This window comes from Leuresthes tenuis, unplaced genomic scaffold (genome assembly GCF_036924035.1).
Source record: "Leuresthes tenuis unplaced genomic scaffold, fLeuTen1.0.hap1 SCAF_13, whole genome shotgun sequence".
In the NCBI taxonomy this organism is placed as follows: domain Eukaryota; kingdom Metazoa; phylum Chordata; class Actinopteri; order Atheriniformes; family Atherinopsidae; genus Leuresthes; species Leuresthes tenuis.
In genome coordinates this window covers 3884125-3907189 of record NW_027325367.1, presented here as the reverse complement: position 1 = coordinate 3907189, position 23065 = coordinate 3884125, and the positions used below count along the sequence as shown (strand labels likewise).

Sequence of the window (23065 nt, the reverse complement as noted above, 5' to 3'; positions counted from 1 at the left end):
ATTACTTTCTAATAAAGATTAATCCTCACGCTGTTTTTACTCCCTTCCTCTCCCCTCTGTTCTCCTCAGTTCATGGTTCCACCAGAGAGTATTTTAAAGTTTGCAATAACTTTAATCACAATCATTAAGCTTTTGTTAAAAAGAGACGCAGCTCAAAGGAGGTGAATGCAGTTTATTGCTGATATGTAACCATAAATTTTATGAAGAGTAATATCAGCAGCCTGCAGCTTTGCATTGATTTAGTCCCTAAAACCTTTTACAAGCCCTGTTCTTTACAGGAATAAAAAAGTTAAAAGTAAAATAATGAATAACACACAATTTAAAGGCTCGGAGGAGTTAATCGTGACTATGAGACACATTAAGAGAAAGATGAATACACAACTATGCAGCAGCTAATATGTGCAGCGTTACGAGGAATCTGAAACCAGATCTTTGTGTTTGACAAGACAAAGAGCAAGTCCGGGGAAACTGGATCAAAAGCAGCACCAACTGGAATCATCCGGGGCTGGAAGTAAGATTATGATGACCAACAAAAGGTCTGTTGCCATGTTTGGATGGATCAGGAAAGGTTCCCAATAACCACAAAAGCAGGGATGAAGTCACAGTACAAATGGGAGTAATAAAGACCACAATACATAAACACAACACGTAACACACAGACAGAGATACTTTCTCCTCATCAGGTGTGACATCACGGTCACAACCCACGGATTGCTGCATCATCACGCTCCGAACAGCAAAACCTGGCAACCTTAACAGGGTGGACGGACCTCTCTGCTGTGCTGCAGCTTTGCCTCCAAAGCCCCTCCCGACTGACACAGGCTAGTTACCAAGGCAACTGTAGAAGGAGCGGTGACCAACACCCAAGGCAACAGGGCAAACTTTAGCCCACAAGTAGTTTAATATTCTATATATTTTCAGACTGTTGTTGCAGCACGGAACACACATGCACTCAGACTGCTAAATAAACCTTTATTAATGCGTCCTCGATCCGTCCCGTGCACGTTAACGTATCCAACGTTGTCCACTTGTTATCAGAGTGTCAACAGTTTTAAGGAAAGTTATTCTAATTAAAGATGCAGAGTTCTGCTTTAACGCTGATTATCGAGTGTGAAGGCAACTTTTAAATGTTGACTGTATCTGTATAAGTGTCCTCGAACTATAAATTTGGGATAATTATACCAAAGTGCAACTTTTAATGATGCAATCTGGCACAGAAATGGAAAACTAATACATACTAACCACCGACTTCTCCCTTAATACAGTTGGTTTGAACACTGCCAACACATTAACCATTTAAATTGATCTCATGCAGCAGAACGGACTGTTTATTTACACGGGAGAGGAAAAAAAAACTGTTTATCTTCAGTTTATCTGTTAGGGTGCATTGAGTGACAATACAGCAGTGTTTCATTAAACATGTATGTGACAGATACAGAAATACTGAGAGAGTATGTGACAATCCATCTGAGAAAGCATGCATCTCTTTCTGAGATAATAAGATGCAAGAGTTGCAGAAAAAGATGCTGTGTATGCTCTTTCACAATTTCAGCAGCGAGCTGAGATAAAGGCAATTTGTGGGCCGCTGCCTTCAGGAGCCAAGGCCACGATGGTGAGGAGATGCGGCTCAAAATACAGCACTGATAGAGGTTAACTTTTGCCAAATGACTCTGTTCTTTCAATGCAATGAAGGTGCTCAAGTAGGGCAGAGTGGCTAAGATTGTAGTCGGGGTCAATCAGCGACATAGAGATGCTCCACTGCAACTTCAAACTCACTCATACACACAGGCATATTCAACGGGAGTCCTGACAGCCGCCTGGTCTCCTCAGAGGCTGCTGAATGTGAGGATGTTGGGCAAGAAGAAACTTTGCTTTGACCAATGTTGTGGAGACAAATCTCAAAGCAGGGTTTTTAAATCTAAGACGGCCTTCTTCACTGCAATTGTGCAGAATCACCGCAGCATACAGGCGCTCTCCTCACCTTTGCTTGTTCATACTGACCAAACAGAGGGAACAGCGTGCCAGAAATGCAAAAGCAGGAAGCTGACTGACAACAGCATCTCTGCACTGATCCATTGTGCCGACAACTTTGACCCATGAGCACGCATTTCTCATTAAAACCAAGCCTCTGTGAACATGTCTTCAGACAGATGTGGGTTTTTATTTAGGACACAGGGCTGTGTATGTTTTGATTAAAAATATCCTGAAATTTACATGTGGCTTCCACACAGATTAACATTAATCTAACTAGTTACTACCCTTACATTTACATTCATTCAACCTGTGTTACTGAAAACAGAGAAAACACAACGTACATGAAGATTATACAACTCCGAGTTTAATTAATACTGAACCTAATACATCTGGACATCACAAGCTGCTTGAGTTTTTATTGGTCTGACCTAATTCCTCAGACACCAAAACACCCAAAAAATGAAGAGAAAATGATCAGTTTTAAGATGTTTGAGGATTAATCCTGAAACAGTTCTGTCCAGATTAAATTAAACCAATAAGTTAAATCAGTAGATCAATTGATTTCTGAAAAACATCTGATTGAAAAACATGATCAGAAATGACTCACTGGGCCTCAGAGGGGACGCAGCTTAGTAAGCTTAGACAGTCTTACAGCACAAATAAAAGAGCCGATGCAGTGAAGGGAAACACTTGAGTGATATAAAAAGGTCCTTTAGAACATGAATAATAAATAAAAGCATCCTGAAAGCATTGCATATCCTTTTAATCACTAACATTCATTATTTAGTCTGCATTTTCAAAAACACTACAGACAGACGCTGCCTACTCGTCCATGACATCTGATCCCTCTGAATTCCTTTACTCTGATGAACCCACTCAGCTTTGGCAGCTCTGGGACAACATCCATCCATACAAGTCAGCCTCAAACTGGACGACTCGATCACTGTTTCAGTCTGCAGTTGGGGTATCACGCCAAGTGAGAACGGATATTCAATGGCGACTCCAAAATGTGAGTCTGCTTTGCTGATCTGCAGTATAACCGTGAATGGCCAGATATTAGGGATTACCATGGAAACTGAAGATGTATGAGTGAGGCAGCTGTGGCTCAGGAGATAGAGCGGTCGTCTTTCTATCCAAGGGTTGCTGGTTCACAGTTTCCACCCAAAATGTCTTCTCTTCTGAGTCACTTTGGACAAAAGTGTCTGCTAAATAAATGTAATGTATCATTGTTCTATGTGGCGCATTTCTCTGACAGCAGACAGGTTCATAATGTTTTATAGAGCATATTGAGGGGAGAATTCTCCCCTCACCGTATTCTGTTGCAGCTGAGATTCAAACCAGGAACCTTCTGGCTGTGTGGTGACAGTGCTAACCACAAAACCACCATGAAGTCCTCCACTGGAAGTCCTTTTGCTCTAATGATGGATGACTATGAGTCGACTCTTACTGCCTTGAGCAGGAAAGGGCTTCTGTTCATCCTTAAATTACTGTTTGCTGGAGAAGCCTCTGACCTAATGACACTGATTGGCTCATTTTTCTGCTACTGCTGCAGTCTTTAACCTTTCTGCTTTGATAAATACACTAAAGTTGTACTCAATGCCATCACTGCACCTGGGTCCATTGTCTAATGCAGCACCACATTAATTTCAAGTGTATTACCAGTGATGAAGCCGATTTCCACGACTGTTGCTAGTTTGATTTCGGTCAGACATTCAGACCTCTGAATGTATCCTCTCCACTAAGTATGCCTAAAAGAAAAAGGGTGGACGTAAAGCTAATGCTGAGAGCCATTACAGGGACAAAAATGACTAATAGTCAGTAATAATTCCTGATTTTCTTATTTCCTGTTTTTTTAATAACATAAGACTCACTGCGCTGCAGGTTCACTGGGTCTGTGGGATATATGTGAGACTCTGATGGGCCAAAGTTAATCTCTGGTCCTTTGCACCAGCTAAATTCTGCGCCCTGAAAGCCAGTTTCATAGCCAGCATTCAGTTGAGACCAAACTCCTAACATACCAGCCCCTATACACTTTGTAGGCAGAGGGCTGGTCAAATAAACCCTTTACAGTTGCTAAGATAAAACCCCAAACAATATATATATACACTCAGGGTCACAGTGGCTGACAATACACTGCACCACTATAAGGTGCTGATCTAATATATTATTACTCTGTACTGTATGTACAATAAGGCATAATGCAGTATTGTCTTTTATTTAAACAAACCCAGAACAATACCACTGCATACCAAGAACAGAGAATCTGGTTTACTTCACTGATCCCCCCGTGGCCTTCAGTTATTTTCTTCTGACTATACGTCAAAGAAAAAAGGAAAAAAAAAAAAACAGATTTCAGTCTTCACTGACCTTTGTAACGAGCTGGAGAGAAGAAGCATTCTGTGGCGGAGTTGGATAAATGGGACACGACTATCTCCAGAAGGTTAGCCAGCACTGAGGAGAAAAAACAGACATAAATAATAATATGCAACTATAGCCACAATAAATATGACGTAAAAAGAAAAATCCAAATGCATCAGCTGCTTTACCCTCAGACAAATACATAACATCCTGTGTACAAAGCAGCTTAAGAGGCCTGGATGGCTTTCTACACTGAGTTTAACAATCAGGCATCACTGACATTTAAAATAACACAAACAGGAAATAACTAGCACATATATTCATCTTAGAAATGACGCAGCATTACTTTAAGATTGCTATGTCAGATGAAGGAAACCAAAGCTCAGCTACAAAAACACATGTACTGCATTATATTTAGTTGGCTTGCGAGTATTCACTTATATCAATTTGCAGCTTCAGTGCCCTCAACTGTGTCTGAGTAAACTATGTCTGCATTGCTTTCAGAGTCATATATCACATTACTGTGGAGTGAAACCAACCACAGTCACTGAAGACGTAACAGTGAAAATGAGAAGGAAGCGCTGGGTGATGAGGCTGCAAGAGAAAGTAGCAGAGACAACAACACCAGCCTCTCACAACAAGGCGACCGATGGAGAGAAACTGGGAAATGAGTTTCAATGTTCATATGGCGTTTTAAAGGGGAACTCCGGTATTTTTAAACCTGGACCTTATTTCTGGCATGAAATACGTTCATCTACTCACCGAGAACAGTTTGGTGAAAGTCGGCGTCCTTCGGAAGATATTTAGATTCCTCGAGATCCATATAACAGAGTGAACGGGGCTTAGACAATGCAGCCTCTAAATAAGGCATTATCTGTCTTTATTTCACCAATACTTTAAGAAGAATGAATGAATGTGTACTATAGGTCTGTTAGCTCATAGCTGCTGTGTTGTTGTTAGCGCAGCTCATTCACTCCGGTAAGAACGTCCATCTTACTCAAAGTCGTCGTTCACGTTGTCAAAATCTGATAAATATCCTGCCATGTTGCACAAAACTATCAGCAGCAAACTATGTGTGAAGTTAGCCGACTATCACAGAGAAAGGAGTGAATAAACTGTGCTGCAGCGGCGGGCAGCGATGACGTCATCCCAGTAGACGAGTGTCACGGAACAATGGTGAGGCAGGACCCAGATGCAGCTCTCTTGGTAAAGTTTATTCCACAAAACGGGGAGCAAAAGGCCGGATTCATAAATACTTAAACATGGAGCAAAACAAGACTATGACTGCGAATAAACAAAGAAACAGGACTATGAATAAATACTATGACTAAGACAAAACAAGACTATGCATAAACAGGACAAGGCAAGACTATGAGGCAGGTAACCAAACTTATCTTTCTCTGACAAAGCATGGAGGGATCATGAGGATTCTGTCGTGACTGAAAGTAAACCAGGAAGCTAAATACTGTGAAGGGAGTGATCAGTGAATGAGGTGCAGCTGTGAACAATGAACCAGGTGACTTGAGTGAACTGAACATGGCTAGAACATAACATGATTAAACAAACTGTGACATAACATAAACTGATAGGGCAGACTGTGACAACGTGTGTAAAAAAGCCCTCTATAAGCCCCCCGATAGCCGCCAATAACAACAACACAGCAGCTATGAGCTAAAAGAGCTATAGTATAGTATAGTGCTTCCATTAATTCATTCTTCTTAAAGTATTGGTGAAATAAAGACAGATAATGCCTTATTTAGAGGCTGCATTGTCTAAGCCCCATTCACTCCGTTATATGGATCTGGAGGAATCTAAATATCTTCTGAAGGACGCCGACTTTCACCAAACTGTTCTCAGTGAGTAGATGAACGTGTTTCAAGCCAGAAATAAGGTCTAGGTTTAAAAATACCGGAGTTCCCCTTTAACTTGAAGCACTGTGGAGAGTCTCTCAGAGCTGCCAGAGTTTGATGTTGTTGCACTGACTGCCGATCACGCTTCAACTGAGTCGTCCTCGGTCAGAAGGAAAGGCCCACTCCAGCTATATAGTCCGAATAAGTTTGATGAATAGGAGGCGGCAGATAGAGGAATAAAAGCATTGATGGTTTTACAAGATACAGGTGGAAGTTATTTGCTTCAGTGTGTGTGCAGGTGTGTGTGTTTGTGTGGTCATCTGTTAATCTGAGCAACAGCTGCTCGCAACCGGAACTACAACTAAGGTGCATCATGGGTAACGTAGTCTATAAAATAAGGTTGAAGCCAGAATTGCAGTTGACTGATTACAGAACATTAGTAAACATGATGCTTCCTTTTTCTTTACATCACCAACAGGAAGGAAATTGCAACACTTATTTTACGACACCAAATGGATCATTCAGGCAAACTAAAAACACTTTTTAGTTGATTAAAGTCAAATAAAGAAAAGAAATAAGATGAAATTTCAGTGTTATGTTTAGTTTGACACAACTAAAGTTTGTTAGAGTTTGGTTATTGATCGCAGTCTGATTAGAAGAACAGACACGAATGTGATGACACCTCAATGACAGGATGAGTGGTAGCTGCTTCTGTTGAGTCATTTTTATTCAGAAAGCCAACCGCAAAATGAAAAAAGAACCTACAGCCACAGATCAGTCGCAGAAAACAGCCCCAAACATTCACAGAAGGACACAGAATGGCTCTGCTGCAGAGTATTTTCATTCTTCTTCTTCAGTTTGAAGGTAAAGATCTATTTTATACCAAATATTGTAGGGCTGTTATTACTTTTTATAAAGCTGTAGAGATGATTTAAATGCCACTATTGTTACCTTTGATAAGCTGTTATCAGCTTCTTAATATGAAGAGTTTCTTTGTGGGAATAAATGAGTCAACTTAAACAGATTCTCTAATTGATGCCGAATTCAGGGAAAAAAAGAAAGATTTCAAGAGATTTTAAAATGATGAAAGGAAGCATCTGCTGTTTTAATCAGTAAGTCTGATATCAGACTTAAAGACATCTTTTTAAAAGCTTGCAAATTAAAAATGTTCATAACTCCAACAGTAACGGTTGCAGAAACTTTCCTTTTGTTTGACTTCAGATCTTTAGGTTTACATTCATGATTTTGTTTGTGGCTGATGTGTTCAGAGTGAAACTTTCCTCAGAATGTGTCCTTTTCTCTGCTGCAGGCATCAGTGGAAGAAGAAAAGACTTTCTCTACAAAACATCTGGAGATGAGGTCGTTCTGCCTTGTAACAGTGATGCATCAGGTTTCACATGTGTCATTGTTACCTGGCTTTACAGCAGAGATAGAAGTTTTACTAAAACAAAGGTTATTGGGGGAAATGTTGTTAAAGACTCAGCTGGAGCTGACAGGCTGAGTGTGAACACTGACTGCTCTCTGGTCATCAACAACTTCACTGCTGAGGATGTCGGTCTGTACGTCTGTCGACTTGGGCAGGACGTTAAATTTGATGGAAATGTGTTTCTAAGTACTTTGACTAGTGAGTATTTTTCTACTTTACTTTATTTTTTACTTTTTACAGTCAAGTTCAATCCTCCTCATTAACACAAATCTGATCGGTAAATTCTCAAAGAATAAGAGAAGCTTTTATGGTTATTAATCTGGCAAACACTGAGATTTACTGACCTCAGTTTTCTTCACCTTCATAATTACTGTCAACTTAAACTGTAACATTTCCATCAGACAGTCAGAAAGTTCAACTAAAACACAACTAAACATGAGCTCTCATGTCAAATCTCCTTATTTTAAAGTATAATATTCCAGTTTTTAGGCTGAAACAACATCAATCACTTGTTTTCTCTCAGTCTCTCCATCTCCACCAGATGCTGATATAAAGAAGGATGGAAATGTCACATTAAGGTGCTCTCTGTTGAGATTCCCTGGCCTTGGTCCTTGTAATCAGAACAGCGTTCGCTGGGTGGATGAGAAAGGAACTGTGCTGCTTGGTAAAGGTGTCGGCTATGAAATCAGAGGACAGACAAACTGTGCTTCTCATCTGACTGTGAACCATCAGAGTGGCAACAACAGAAGATTCACCTGCCAGTTTTGGAAGGAACAGACTGTGAAGATAGATGCTCACTACACACCTGTCTTCACAGGTAGGAAAAATAAATCTGATTCTGTTAGAAACCAGCTGTCCCACTGCTATGAATAAGCATTTGTTTTATTTCTGCACTTTCTGAGGTGGAGTTTCAAAACTTTGACCTAAAAGTTAGAAAGATAAAATCTTCTGAACCGTATCATCCACAGATGACTCAGAACCAGGTTCCACTGACCGGTCTTCTCTGAGGTACATCATGTTGACTCTGGTGCTTTTCTGTAACATTTAACATCAGCAGTCTGATTAGGTTTGACCGAATAAGAGGTCTGAGCCAAATGAATGAAAGAAAACTGTGCCTAGAAGCAGCTTCTGCTCTCTGACTGAGTGCATAGTAAAATTTACAGCTGCAGGGTCACCGTGATGCTGGGATGACTTTTTCTATGTGAAATGACATGTTAAGAGAAAACTGGGACTCTAAAAAGACTCAGTGAGTTTGGAGATGAGCTGCAGCTTTAATGTCACAGACATCATGACAGTGGAGACGTTGTCCTTAGATAAAGGACAAGATTACGTTTTCTCAATTCCATTACAACTACTAAAGTACAATTAATGATTAAGTCGCAAAACTACATCAAATTTTCAAAGTGTTTCCTTTAAATCACCTGAGCCCCGAATTTGCTCCGAGTGCATCGATAGATTAACATTTCCTTCATTGTTATCAATTTGAGGAGAGTGAAGACAGGGTGGACTTTAAAAGATGAGCAAGTGGAGACACTTATAGTCACCTGCGCTGAGTGGATATTTTCACAGACTGGTTGTCGTGTGACGCATCTCAGAAAGTCAACCACAAGGAGGAAATGTAATGACTTCTGCTTTTCTTTGTGCTACGAGAGAAATGTGGGTTTAAAGAGTTCAGACAGACAATGACTTCACTGATAATAATCCTCATTTTCATGCTTCAGATCAAAGGTAATTAGTCTGATTTTATATTCTTATCTAAATGGTTCAGTTTTTATGAGAAAACATTTGTAATCATACAATTATAGAGTTGTTTGTGCATTTAAGGCAGTGGAGATAAGAATACATCACCGGAAAAAGAGCAATTCCTCCTCTGAACTGCAACAGTTAAAACCTTAACTGTCTGTTTCATATAGCTTACAATGTAGTTAATCTACACATAGTTCTGCATTTTTTTTGTGAAAAACTAAGTGAAGCCTGACTGCTTCCACAGGAATTTAAAGGGGAAATAGCAGCTATGAGCTGCTGATCAATGCACTGATTAACTGATCATCAGTAAGTGTGAGCACCTGCATAAAAGCAGAAGTTTTGTCAGTTTGATGGTCAACTTATTATAAGTTTAACTTGAAGCACTGTGGAGAGTCTCTCAGAGCTGCCAGAGTTTGATGTTGTTGCACTGACTGCCGATCACGCTTCAACTGAGTTGTCCTCGATCAGAAGGAAAGGCCCACTCCAGCTATATAGTCCGAACAAGTTTGATGAATAGGAGGCAGCAGATAGAGGAATAAAAGCATTGATGGTTTTACAAGCTACAGGTGGAAGTTATTTGCTTCAGTGTGTGTGCAGGTGTGTGTGTTTGTGTGGTCATCTGTTAATCTGAGCAACAGCTGCTCGCAACCGGAACTACAACTAAGGTGCATCATGGGTAACGTAGTCTATAAAATAAGGTTGAAGCCAGAATTGCAGTTGACTGATTACAGAACATTAGTAAACATGATGCTTCCTTTTTCTTTACATCACCAACAGGAAGGAAATTGCAACACTTATTTTACGACACCAAATGGATCATTCAGGCAAACTAAAAACACTTTTTAGTTGATTAAAGTCAAATAAAGAAAAGAAATAAGATGAAATTTCAGTGTTATGTTTAGTTTGACACAACTAAAGTTTGTTAGAGTTTGGTTATTGATCGCAGTCTGATTAGAAGAACAGACACGAATGTGATGACACCTAAATGACAGGATGAGTGGTTGCTGCTTCTGCTGAGTCATTTTTATTCAGAAAGCCAACCACAAAGTAAAAAAAGAACCAACTCCTGCAGATCAGTAGCAGAAAACAGCCCCAAACATTCACAGAAGGACACAGAATAGCTCTGCTGCAGTTTATTTTCATTCTTCTTCTTCAGTTTGAAGGTAAAGATCTATTTTATACCAAATATTGTAGGGCTGTTTTTACTTTTTATAAAGCTGTAGAGATGATTTAAATGCCACTATTGTTACCTTTGATAAGCTGTTATCAGCTTCTTAATATGAAGAGTTTCTTTGTGGGAATAAATGAGTCAACTTAAACAGATTCTCTAATTGATGCCGAATTCAGGGAAAAAAAGAAGATTTCAAGAGATTTTAAAATGATGAAAGGAAGCATCTGCTGTTTTAATCAGTAAGTCTGATATCAGACTTAAAGACATCTTTTTAAAAGCTTGCAAATTAAAAATGTTCATAACTCCAACAGTAATGGGTGCAGAAACTTTCCTTTTGTTTGACTTCAGATCTTTAGCTTTACATTCATGATTTTGTTTGTGGCTGATGTGTTCAGAGTGAAACTTTCCTCAGAATGTGTCCTTTTCTCTGCTGCAGGCATCAGTGGAAGAAGAGAAGACTTTCTCTACAAAACATCTGGAGATGAGGTCGTTCTGCCTTGTAACAGTGATGCATCAGGTTTCACATGTGACATTGTTTACTGGCTTTACAGCAGAGTTAGTGAAAGTTTTATTAAAATAAAGGTTAATGGGGGAAATGTTGTTAAAGACTCAGCTGGAGCTGACAGGCTGAGTGTGAACACTGACTGCTCTCTGGTCATCAACAACTTCACTGCTGAGGATGTCGGTGTGTACACCTGTCGACTTGGGCAGGGCGATAAATTTGATGGAAATGTGCATCTCAGTACTTTGACTAGTGAGTATTTTTCTACTTTACTTTCTTTTTTACTTTTTACAGTCAAGTTCAATCCTCCTCATTAACACAAATCTGATCGGTAAGTTCTTAAAGAATAAGAAGCTTTTATGGTTATTAATCTGGCAAACACTGAGATTAACTGACCTCAGTTTTCTTCACCTTCATAATTACTGTCAACTTAAACTGTAACGTTTCCATCAGACAGTCAGAAAGTTCAACTAAAACACAACTAAACATGAACTCTCATGTCAAATATCCTTATTTTAAAGTATAATATTCCAGTTTTTAGGCTGAAACAACATCAATCACTTGTTTTCTCTCAGTCTCTCCATCTCCACCAGATGCTGATATAAAGAAGGATGGAAATGTCACATTAAGGTGCTCTCTGTTGAGACACAGTGAAATTAGTCCTTGTAATCAGAACAGCCTTCGCTGGGTGGATGAGAAAGGAAATGAGCTGCTTGGTAAAGGTGTCGGCTATGAGTTCAGAGGACAGACAAACTGTGCTTCCTATCTGACTGTGAACCATCAGAGTGGCAACAACAGAACATTCACCTGCCAGTTTTGGAAGGAACAGACTGTGAAGATAGATGCTCACTACACACCTGTCTTCCCAGGTAGGAAATAGAAATCTGATTCTGTTAGAAACCAGCTGTCCCACTGCTATAAATAAGCATTTATTTTATTTCTGCACTTTCTGAGGTGGAGTTTCAGAACTTTGACCTAAAAGTTAGAAAGATAAAATCTTCTGAACCGTATCATCCACAGATGACTCAGAACCAGGTTCCACTGACCGGTCTTTTCTGAGGTACATCATGTTGACTCTACGCATCGCAGCACTGATCCTGATGATCGGAATCACTGTTGTCGTCATCAGAATCAGAGGTGAAGCAGTTCAGATCATAATCAAACCAGAGATCATACATTATAAATTTCAAATGTAATCATTTTAGTCTCTCTCTGCTTCCAGGAAGAAAGAAGCACCTTAAAGACACCAATGTGAGTAAAAAAGAACTTCCTCTGAGTTAAACATTAAAATGGTCTCTTTCTATATAAACTCTAAATGATTTTGGTGTTGAAGCTGTATTTATTCACATTTTCAGTCACTTTGCTTCATCCAGAATCTTTATTTGATTATAGTGGAGTTTTTAAACCTCTTCATCCAAGTCTGTCTCCTGGAAATATGTTTGTTTCCAACTAATCTCCAACTTCTGGTAAAAATGATGGAATCACCACTCCTGAAGGATGTTTGTTCAGCTGTTTTATTTTGTAGAAAGAAAAAAAGTCACAGATTTGCCATAAAGATATGCAAAGCTGGTCTTAAACTGGTCATTTTTTTGGTTCCATCGTTTTTCCTGGTTAACACCATTTTAGTTATTGATCTATTTTGTGATTTTGTTTTAGATAAAAGATGCTGATCTACTTAACTCCAGTCTTATTTCTCTTTATCTGTAGTTAAGATGCTTTTCACATGGGTAAAAACATGAAGTACTGTGACACATGGAGGCACAGGCTCTGGAAATCTTAGGATAAATTCCTCTTACGGTTATAATTTCTCAGCTCTTCTTCTGTGCGTCTTGGTTGTTTTACAAATTTTCTCTCAGTTCTTTTCAGCTGTAAAGACATCAGAAAATGCTGTGAACTCGTTTCCAGTTTTAGTCCAACATGTTACATGAGTGTTTAGAAACTTACAGGCTACGATCCATAAAGCAACACTTAACATTGAAAAATATCACCTGTTATGTCTTTGAACTTAAGTTTACGCAAAGATTTAAACATGGTATTTTTAAAAAAAGCATGGACTTGTCTTCAGTATATAGATGGGAAGTTAGTGAGCTTTGAGTAAAATGTTCTTTTATCTGTATGAATAAGAGAAACATCTTAAATAACTTTGAAGGGAAACCTCTCTGGATGAGCCGTCTGTTATCTCCATCAGTGTGATGTAGTGACAGGCTGTCTAATGATCAGAAAACTGTGTTTATCCACCTTTATCTGTGCACCAGAAATGCTGTTTGACCTGCAGTAGTTTGTTCTGTTGTGTTGTATCTTACAGCTTCATAACGCTGATGATGAATCAGTAAACTACGAAAATGTTGGCGACCGCTCTGCTGCTGAGTCACAGCTCTGAACTCAGAGACATCAACTTCATCCATGTAAAAAATGCTACTGAATAACTTTACCTTGCTTTTTTATGTTCAATGACTTCTCTCATTTGAACCCTTTTAAGCTCTTAAAACTCTCTTTAAATGTTTTCTTAATGGAAAAAATACACAAAAACACGTCTGTTTTCTGAAAAATTTAAAGATCTCCTGAAAATAAGCTTTCATCTCTGATATTCCAGACAAATACAACCTAACCACATCCAGTTCATATGACTGATTTGTACTATTCCTTCAAATAATGAAGAAACGAGCATTAATCAAAGTAGTTACCTTTTCTATTGAGCAGTTTCACTGTATTTTTGTATCTAACAGGAAAAGAGTGTGGAGTGATGGTCTGAACAGTCCTTTTATAATATCTCCAAAGTACAACATTTACAGAGTTATGTTTTTACATTTATACCAAAAGAAGAAGAATGCTTTTGTGACTAATCTACCTGTTTATGCTCAGCAACACAGCTTTAAGTGAATATGAACAATAATTTCTGTTTTAAAAACATTATGAATTTGGCTCCATGAATGGGAATAAAGCTGATAAGTGCACTTCCTGTCTTTTCTTGTTGTTCCAAACACCAGTTTTTCAAAGTAACCTGGAGATGATTCACATCAGTTTCCTCCACAGCTGATTTGTGTGTCAACAACAACTAAAGAAGCAGGTTAGATGAAGATGATTAATAATCATGAGTGAGAGGACCACTCCTCAACACCTCCGATGCTGAAGACTCCTGGCAGCTGAACACGTCTTTAGCATGTTTGAATGAGCTTTCTGGTGCTTTTCTGTAACATTTAACATCAGCAGTCTGATTAGGTTTGACCGAATAAGAGGTCTGAGCCAAATGAATGAAAGAAAACTGTGCCTAGAAGCAGCTTCTGCTCTCTGACTGAGTGCATAGTAAAATTTACAGCTGCAGGGTCACCGTGATGCTGGGATGACTTTTTCTATGTGAAATGACATGTTAAGAGAAAACTGAGACTCTAAAAAGACTCAGTGAGTTTGGAGATGTGCTGCAGCTTTAATGTCACAGACATCATGACAGTGGAGACGTTGTCCTTAGATAAAGCAAAAGATTACGTTTTCTCAATTCCATTACAACTACTAAAGTACAATTAATGATTAAGTCGCAAAACTACATCAAATTTTCAAAGTGTTTCCTTTAAATCACCTGAGCCCTGAATTTGCTCCGAGTGCATCGATAGATTAACATTTCCTTCATTGTTATCAATTTGAGGAGAGTGAAGACAGGGTGGACTTTAAAAGGTGAGAAAGTGGAGACACTTATAGTCACCTGCGCTGAGTGGATATTTTCACAGACTGGTTGTCGTGTGACGCATCTCAGAAAGTCAACCACAAGGAGGAAATGTAATGACTTCTGCTTTTCTTTGTGCTACAAGAGAAATGTGGGTTTAAAGAGTTCAGACAGACAATGACTTCACTGATAATAATCCTCATTTTCATGCTTCAGATCAAAGCTAATTAGTCTGATTTTATATTCTTATCTAAATGGTTCAGTTTTTATGAGAAAACATTTGTAATCATACGATTATAGAGTTGTTTGTGCATTTAAGGCAGTGGAGATAAGAATACATCACCGGAAAAAGAGCAGTTCCTCCTCTGAACTGCAACAGTTAAAACCTTAACTGTCTGTTTCATATAGCTTACAATGTAGTTAACCTACACATAGTTCTGCATTTTTTTTGTGAAAAACTAAGTGAACCCTTACTGCTTCCACAGGAATTTAAAGGGGAAATAGCAGCTATGAGCTGCTGATCAATGCACTGATTAACTGATCATCAGTAAGTGTGAGCACCTGCATAAAAGCAGAAGTTTTGTCAGTTTGATGGTCAACTTATTATAAGTTTAACTTGAAGCACTGTGGAGAGTCTCTCAGAGCTGCCAGAGTTTGATGTTGTTGCACTGACTGCCGATCACGCTTCAACTGAGTCGTCCTCGGTCAGAAGGAAAGGCCCACTCCAGCTATATAGTCCGAACAAGTTTGATGAATAGGAGGCGGCAGATAGAGGAATAAAAGCATTGATGGTTTTACAAGATACAGGTGGAAGTTATTTGCTTCAGTGTGTGTGCAGGTGTGTGTGTTTGTGTGGTCATCTGTTAATCTGAGCAACACTGCACTGAACTAACAGGTGCTCGCAACCGGAACTACTGAGGTGCATCATGGGTAACGTAGTCTATAAAATAAGGTTGAAGCCAGAGTTGTAGTTGACCGATTACAGAACATTAGTAAACATGATGCTTCCTTTTTCTTTACATCACCAACAGGAAGGAAATTGCAACACTTATTTTTGTTCGATACCAAATGGATAATTTAGGCAAACTAAAAACACTTTTTAGTTGATGTCAAACAAAGAAAAGAAATAAGATGAAATTTCAGTGTTATGTTTAGTTTGACACAACTGAAGTGATATTTGTTCGCTGGGTGGATGAGAAAGGAACTGAGCTGTAACATGCATCTAAATATCTTTCAAAGGACGCCGACTTTCACCAAACTGTTCTCGGTGAGTAGATGAACGTATTTCATGCCAGAAATAAGGTCCAGGTTTAAAAATATCGGAGTTCCTCTTTAAGACGTTAATAAGAAAAATAATAAGTACACCAATGGTAATCTCTAAATAATAATCCAGGAGGGTTTGTAAGCTCAGAAACCAGTCCCATCAACTTGCATGATGGGGCCAATTTGTGACAGTTGGTATTAGGGAATACGATTTAATATCTAATTCCTATTTAGCAACAAATTATTAACTTTATACCAAGTTTCTGCTTTAAAATAAGCTCTAAACTTTCCATAATTATAGCCTAATCTGCAGAAGACAGGCAGGTTGTTTTGGAGCAGGAAATGGAGAAGCTGGGTCATTTGCATATCCACAGATCCCCATTACTCATAAAACTGAATGAGAGATACACCTAGGCTATTCCAAGAGATTCATTTTATGGGGAAAAACGTTGTAAATATGGAATTAATGAAGGATTTAATGAATGGCCAACCTAATTTCTTTGTACATTGCCAGGAAAAATGGAAAGTGGTGCAAACATAAATGTAAATACAGTAAATCTAAGCAGCTTTAAAGTGAATATTTTATCTGAGCTCCTTTATTCTCCAACACAGCCTGAACCCTCTGAGACAAGCTTTCTGTCATTTCTGTCAGAAGTCTTCAGGAATAGTTCTCCAGGCTTCTTGAAGGACATCCCAAAGCTCTTCTTTGGATGTTGGCTGCCTTTTGAAAGTTCAAAGTACTGATGGCAAGGGGAAAGAAGCTCTTCCTCAGTATCTCTGTTATGGGCATGCAGGAGCAGAGGCTCTTGTCATTTTGGTGGTGACTGTCCTTCAGGATCTTCAGGATCCTTCTGGCTCTGGTTGTGCATCACCTGGTGTGGACCTCCTGCAGGGGGGGGAAGTGCTGAGCTCTCCTGTCCGTGGCAGAACAGCTGCCGCACCAAGCGGTGATACTCCCGCGGTGTAGAAGGCCCTCTGCAGCGCTGTGGAGATCCTGAATTTCCTCAGGCGTCTGAGATGGTGCAGGAGCTGCCGCTCCTTCTTCACCAGGGTGAGGATGTGAGTGGTCCATGTCAGGTCCTCAGAGATGTGCACACTGAGGTAACCTGTAGTTGTCTACTCTCTCCACCTGACTCCCATAAATCCTGGGAGGAGTGTGATGGCTCCTCTGCTTCTCCCTCCTGAAGTCCATGACCATCTCCTTTGTCTTGGAGACGTTCAGGTCGAGGTTGTTGTCTTTGCACCATGACGACAGTGCCTCCACCTCCACTCGAAAGGCTGTCTCCCTGCTGTTAGAGATCAGGCCTATCACCACTGTATCATCCGCCAACTTAACGATGATGCTGGAGGGGTGAGTGGCTTTGCAGTCATGGGTGTAAAGCAGGGAGTAAAGCAGAGGACTTGGATGCCGAGGGTGTGCAGACTGGAGGCGTAGCTTTCTATCCTCACCACCTGTGGTCTATTAGTCAAAAAGCTCTGAACCCAGGAGCAGAGCGAGGAGTTCAGCCCCAGGTCTGCGACAAACTGTGGTGTTGAATGAGGAGCCAAGTCTGGCTCATTGAAAGCGAAACAAATAAATGAGGGGAGGCTCAAGACTTTTGCACAGCACTGTATATAACAGCATAACACGTTTAGATTTACTCCAAACCAAGTTTGTTCTGATGGGTATCAAAGAATATGGATATCAAGGTCACTGAAAGGTATCTTATTAACACAAAAATGCAGAACTGTGATCATTTCACTGACCAAATGAATCCTGTTTATGGTCCTCTGCTTCTAATCTGCCAGTGACTCAATTCATCTTCCTGATATGCTGTTGCAGCAGACCAATTAGGTAATCAATAAGCTGACAGATAGTGAGGTATTGAATGTGAAACAGCTCCACCAGTGAGTGTTTAGATGAAGAGATATCATAGTCAATCATTTTTGTACTCCAGCTGAATAGAAGCCCGGCGAAGACAGAACTGATAATCAGAGCATCTTTATGTGAAGAACGAGACTGAAGTGACTCTTCAATACGTCATCTTGGAAATTTGGTTAATTAAGCAGTCAGCCCACAAATGTAACACTTTCCTTATACTGAATGTTTCTTGAAAAGTAAAGTGCCAGGTTTTGTGTGGTTATTGACTTCCCAAATAAAATAGCACCTCCTCGGCTGGGGGAAGCGTAAAAGATGATCTTGATCATCGTTTTTCCGTGAAAAGCCTCAAATGAGCCCCACGGAGCAGAGTAGATGGCTTTGTGGACACATTTAACAGTGCACTGATGAGAGGGAGCAATCACTTTAAACCCGTCTTCATTTCAGTCTATTTTTCTATCAGTTATTTGCTCCTATGTGAGAGACGCAAGTGCATTTCCAAAGTAGCTGTCAGTGACACTAATGATGACGAACAAAGACTTGAGATTCATGTGAGGAAAAGTGCACGATGCACCTGCATTACAATAGAAGACGTAAGCAGATCATGCGGTTTAACATGGACACAAAAGCTCAGTATTTCCTATTTATCACAAATACACCTAAAAGGTTGTGAATAAGAAATGGAAGTTATAAAAGGTGAACTCAGCTGTGCTGCATCTTATTTACCATTAATAATGAAACGTGTGTTGGAGCTTTTATTGTTTCCAAAGGAGTGATGATCTCAGAGGATTACCAAGAAATGTTATAGCTAAATGTGACACACAATTCCAGAGAGTGAATGGATGGTTTTTGTGCTAATGGAGGAATCTACTGAATTAATGCATCTAACTATTATGTTACAAAAGTTTTAGTTTTTTTCCTTTCATTCTTCTATGAAACTTAGAAATGTATTTATGAAAAAACCCATCTTTTCTTCCCATGACTTACTCATTTCACATTTCTGGCAAACATTTAACTTGTTCAACTGATCATGAGAACCTTAATCCATCTCTGCTTCTCGAAAATAAATGACACGCACATTAAAGAATAACCACAACATGCCATGGTTGACGCTTTAGCTTCTCAGTTTGAACATCCATTCAAAGGTGGGGATACTTTGACCACATGGTCTGAACATATGGTCTGATATGTGGTTTTTAGACAGGTATCTTAACCACTTTAAGTCTATAAGAAGTAGTTTTTCTTGTGATCCTCTCATTGCAGCTTGACCTACCGCATGCTCTGGTAACCTCTAAGTAAAATAAGCTAACGCTATGTCTGTTAAAGTGCTGAGAAAAAGGAGGAAACTCGTGAGCGAAAGATTCTACTTCATAAATGGGACCGTAACACACAGATTAGGCTGCTTATAAGCTCGTACAAATAACCTCCGACCTTACCATCCATCTGAGGCAGAGTAGCAACCACTTATAAACACGTCTACATACGGTGCTCAGCATTATCTGACTGCCTGCTATGCAGCACAGTCAGCTACAGCAGGTCACTTGTCAGACTTTTAAAAATGCATTATCGACATGCTCGCAAGATTTGTGTCAGTCGGTAATGTTTTTCTATTTTTTCTCCAAGAGACCAAGATGACTGGTTTCGTCTTCCTTAAAATTTTGTTTCCTGTTATTCTGTTCCCACAATTCTGTTACAGCCTTGTGCAACTTCACCTCTACTACAACCCACTGAAGACACAATGCAGCTGGATTCATCTGCAAAAAACCCTTTAAGGACATTTCAAAAGTTTGCTTCATAGTTGCAGAATATTTCTAATATGTAAGCTTTAATATCTAATGTTACTTATAGGTAATATGTCCGAGGCAGAAGGCATTCAACAGATCGAACAGCTTACCCTTTCCAGTTAGCGTGTTGGGCTCCGACGTCATGGCTTTGCAGTACAGTCTCCGGCAGGTCTCTAACCAGCCTTCCTCATTCGTTGGTTCTTTTGATGCAGCCAGAAATGTGCTGATCTCAGAGTCTGCACGCAGGAAAAAAACTACAGCTGGAAAAACCAAAATTGAAGCAAAGTATATGTTGGAGACATCATAGCAATGTTTCTTTTACCCTGTAAGTTACGGTGGATCTCTGGTGGGTCCAAAGTGTAGATGCTCGGTAGAGGGTAGGATGAAAACATTGGCCAGGGGTAAGGATGTTCTCCCTGGATCAAGCAGAGAGAATCACATGCTGGGAATGTCACAAATACACGAGCTAAATAACCCTGCATGATTAATGCCATTAATGCCAACAGTTCGGGCTGTTTTCTGGGTAACTGATTCATCATTATGCTGCACCGTTGTTTGTAACTTAACACATTATACTGAAATTGTCTAGTAGCAGCGTAATAATAATATTTCAAAACACAAAAAACTGTGTAGTTAAACCGAGTTGACAATAAATTCATTATTAAGCCGTTGTTTTGTGCTGCAAGCTGGTGGCAGTCCATCACACTACAGTTCATATTGATGTTCCACCAGTGGTTTTCTACTTTCCAAATCTTTCTTTCTTTCTTTGTAACCCACAGCCACTCATTATTCTTGTCAGAAGTCAGCTCGGTGTATGAATTGCCAAAATAATATTCTCCAAAAGTTAATCAAGTTTCGAAAGCAAGCCTCTTCATTTAGTTATTACATATGTGACTCTCTGAGGAGGTTAAAATGATGCATGTCGTGATGGAACAGATATAAGTACAGCACAATATGCATGTTTTAAAATCTAATTCACTATTCTTCTTCAAACTCTGATACCAGAACACACATTTTGGGCCAGCTAGAAATAATTGAAATAACTGAAATTTTGATAACCCACGAAAAAAAGCTTAAAATAGTAAATTTACACACATTGATTATCAGTTGAACTCTTAAATAGAACCTGTGTTGCACTGATTTAGTGTTGCAAATCAACCACTTGTGGGAGCATAGCTAGATTTAACCCTTCCTGGGAAAAACTATTATTCTACATAAGTTAACAGAACATGCATTGAAAGAGCAGAGCAAAACAAAGAGTTGGGAGGTTTAAGGACTCCAAAATCATTTGAAGTTCACAGCGGGAGATTTATTGCGTTAGCTGCACTCTCACAATAGGAAACACCCCAAAGTTGTGGCGTGTTACAGCAGAAAGGAGGCAGGACATGTAGCATAAAAAGCATAATGATGACCATTTTAATGTTTATATATATTTGACAGCAGCTTTAATATCACTGAACAAGTCAGAAGCAACACAGCGACCACCAGAACAACAAGTATGAAGACGCTGCTGCTCAAATACCAGAAATTCTCCTGAGAGCAACCTTTGGTATTCACACATGAAATTCTTTTTAGGGATATATATTAGTGAACTCCACATTGAGTCTGATCCAAGCCTTGCCACATGCAGCTCATCAGAAAAACCTCGGAATTAAAGGCTCTGAAAGTGTTTCAGAGGTGGCTGAGCAGAGCGGACAGGGGTGGAGCTAATTTGCATATTCAAAGATCTGTGTGTATTAAATGAAGATGTGCAGCTACATACGAGCCACTTTAAGACTCAAACAGACTCAAAAATGCAATTTATGATGATCCATTAGTTTGTATGAGCTTAAAAAGCCTGCAGAGGCACATTAAACAGTTTCATAAAAATATGACAAAGCTGTCTTTGGAAATCTTTGTTGAAAGCAAATTTAAAAAAAATAACTGACTGTTAAACTATATCTAAATCAAGATATAAAGACTAATGTCTTAATGTTTTGACTTATTTTGACTGAAATGTTAATAATAACACTTTACATTTAAGATTTCAGCCCTTTAACCCTCACACAAATATAAAACACCAAAAGAAAGAAAGAAAGAAAAAATTAGAATGCACCCACTAAACTAATTCACACTCTCACTTTCGGAAATATCTTTCATATTATTTCCTTGACCTCAGCATAAATCAGTTCCTGTTTTTCAGCATAAACAACACCTAAATAATTGATAGTCCCATAACATGCTCAGTAAATAAGGTTTCAGGGTTCAAAAGATGACGGAGGCACTGTTGGGAATACGAAAGAAGACTCTTTAATCTGTGATAGAATTACCATTAGCACAAGTGCGGAGCTCAGATCAGTGGATGGGTTTGTGCTTAGATCATCAGCACAGAAAATGCTGAGTTTGTGTTAATCAAAATAGTAAAAAAAGGAGGAAACAAAAAGGTAGTTTGGTCTCTAAATCACTGCAGAACACAACATCAACAGCAGAGTTTCTCACTCTCATGAAAAGGTTTTCAGTGCTCAAAATAAACCAGATGACTGATTATGGTGAGCTAAGGTGGGCTGTGAAGATGTTCAAAGAGATCATGGCTAGAAATAGCATTTATCTAAGACTTGCACTTAAAATAACTGCCTACAGGTGAATTATGTATGGATGTACAACTCAGTATCCAGACAGAGAGTTTGGAAATGCACCAACAATCATTTACAGGTTATCAGGCGATCTGATTGGTTGGGGCCTCTGCAGCTGCTTGAAAAAACTTGAACTACTCTCACTTTTCCATCACAAGGTACACAAGCAAAGCAACAGACTGAGAATTAAATTCAGTAGGACAAGACGCCCCCCCATTCAAAGTGCATAAGAAGCGAGGCCGCTGATGCCTGAAATGTGCACACGAATCCAGACAAACAGCCCAAAAATAAGACCTGTTCACTACACAGATGCAGCTCGGGTTTCTATTCAACTGCATCTTTGCTGAACTCCTCGAACAATAGATCTCTGGTCTGAGCCTTGTCCAGCACTTATAATCTCAGCAAGCAGTCACGATTTGCCTCATTGGCAAAATATTTGGTTCGACAGTTACAAAAATCTACATGTTATGACTTAAACATTTTACTTTTCAAAGATCGGGATTCCAGTTATATCATGTGATATTTGACCAGTGGATAAATGGACCTATTTACATGTTTTCTGCTGGGACTTGTGCGCCTTTAAAAATGCATCTTTTCATATAATCCTGAGTTATGGCGCCGAATATTGACCAGAAGAGTTAAAAAAAACACGACTCTTGACCTTTGGAAAGTGTATTTGTCACATTTAGCATATTACATCTTGAGCAGCTGCCTAAGAACATGTTTTATGAGATTGTGGGTTACCACAAAGAAGAAATTGCCTCAAGGAGGATCTCTACGGAACATATTCGCAGCCTATTAACTGTTGTCCGAACCAATCAGCATACCATGCTAAGTTCAGAGGAGGAAAGAGTAGCTGCTGC

The 23065-nt window shown here is 39.3% G+C and overlaps 1 protein-coding gene across 1 annotated transcript in view; it reads right to left on the bottom strand.

The window, feature by feature from the left end:
- The window catches only part of tbc1d32 (TBC1 domain family, member 32), an 81453-nt gene that overhangs the window by 21177 nt on the left and 37211 nt on the right, over window positions 1–23065 (bottom strand). Inside the window, exons 26-28 of the mRNA XM_072362604.1 lie at window positions 19913–20006; window positions 19701–19826; window positions 4342–4425 (exon numbers count right to left, since the gene is read on the bottom strand). Of these exons, the coding sequence (XP_072218705.1) occupies window positions 4342–4425; window positions 19701–19826; window positions 19913–20006 (304 nt within the window). The remainder of the gene's footprint in view (window positions 1–4341; window positions 4426–19700; window positions 19827–19912; window positions 20007–23065) is intronic.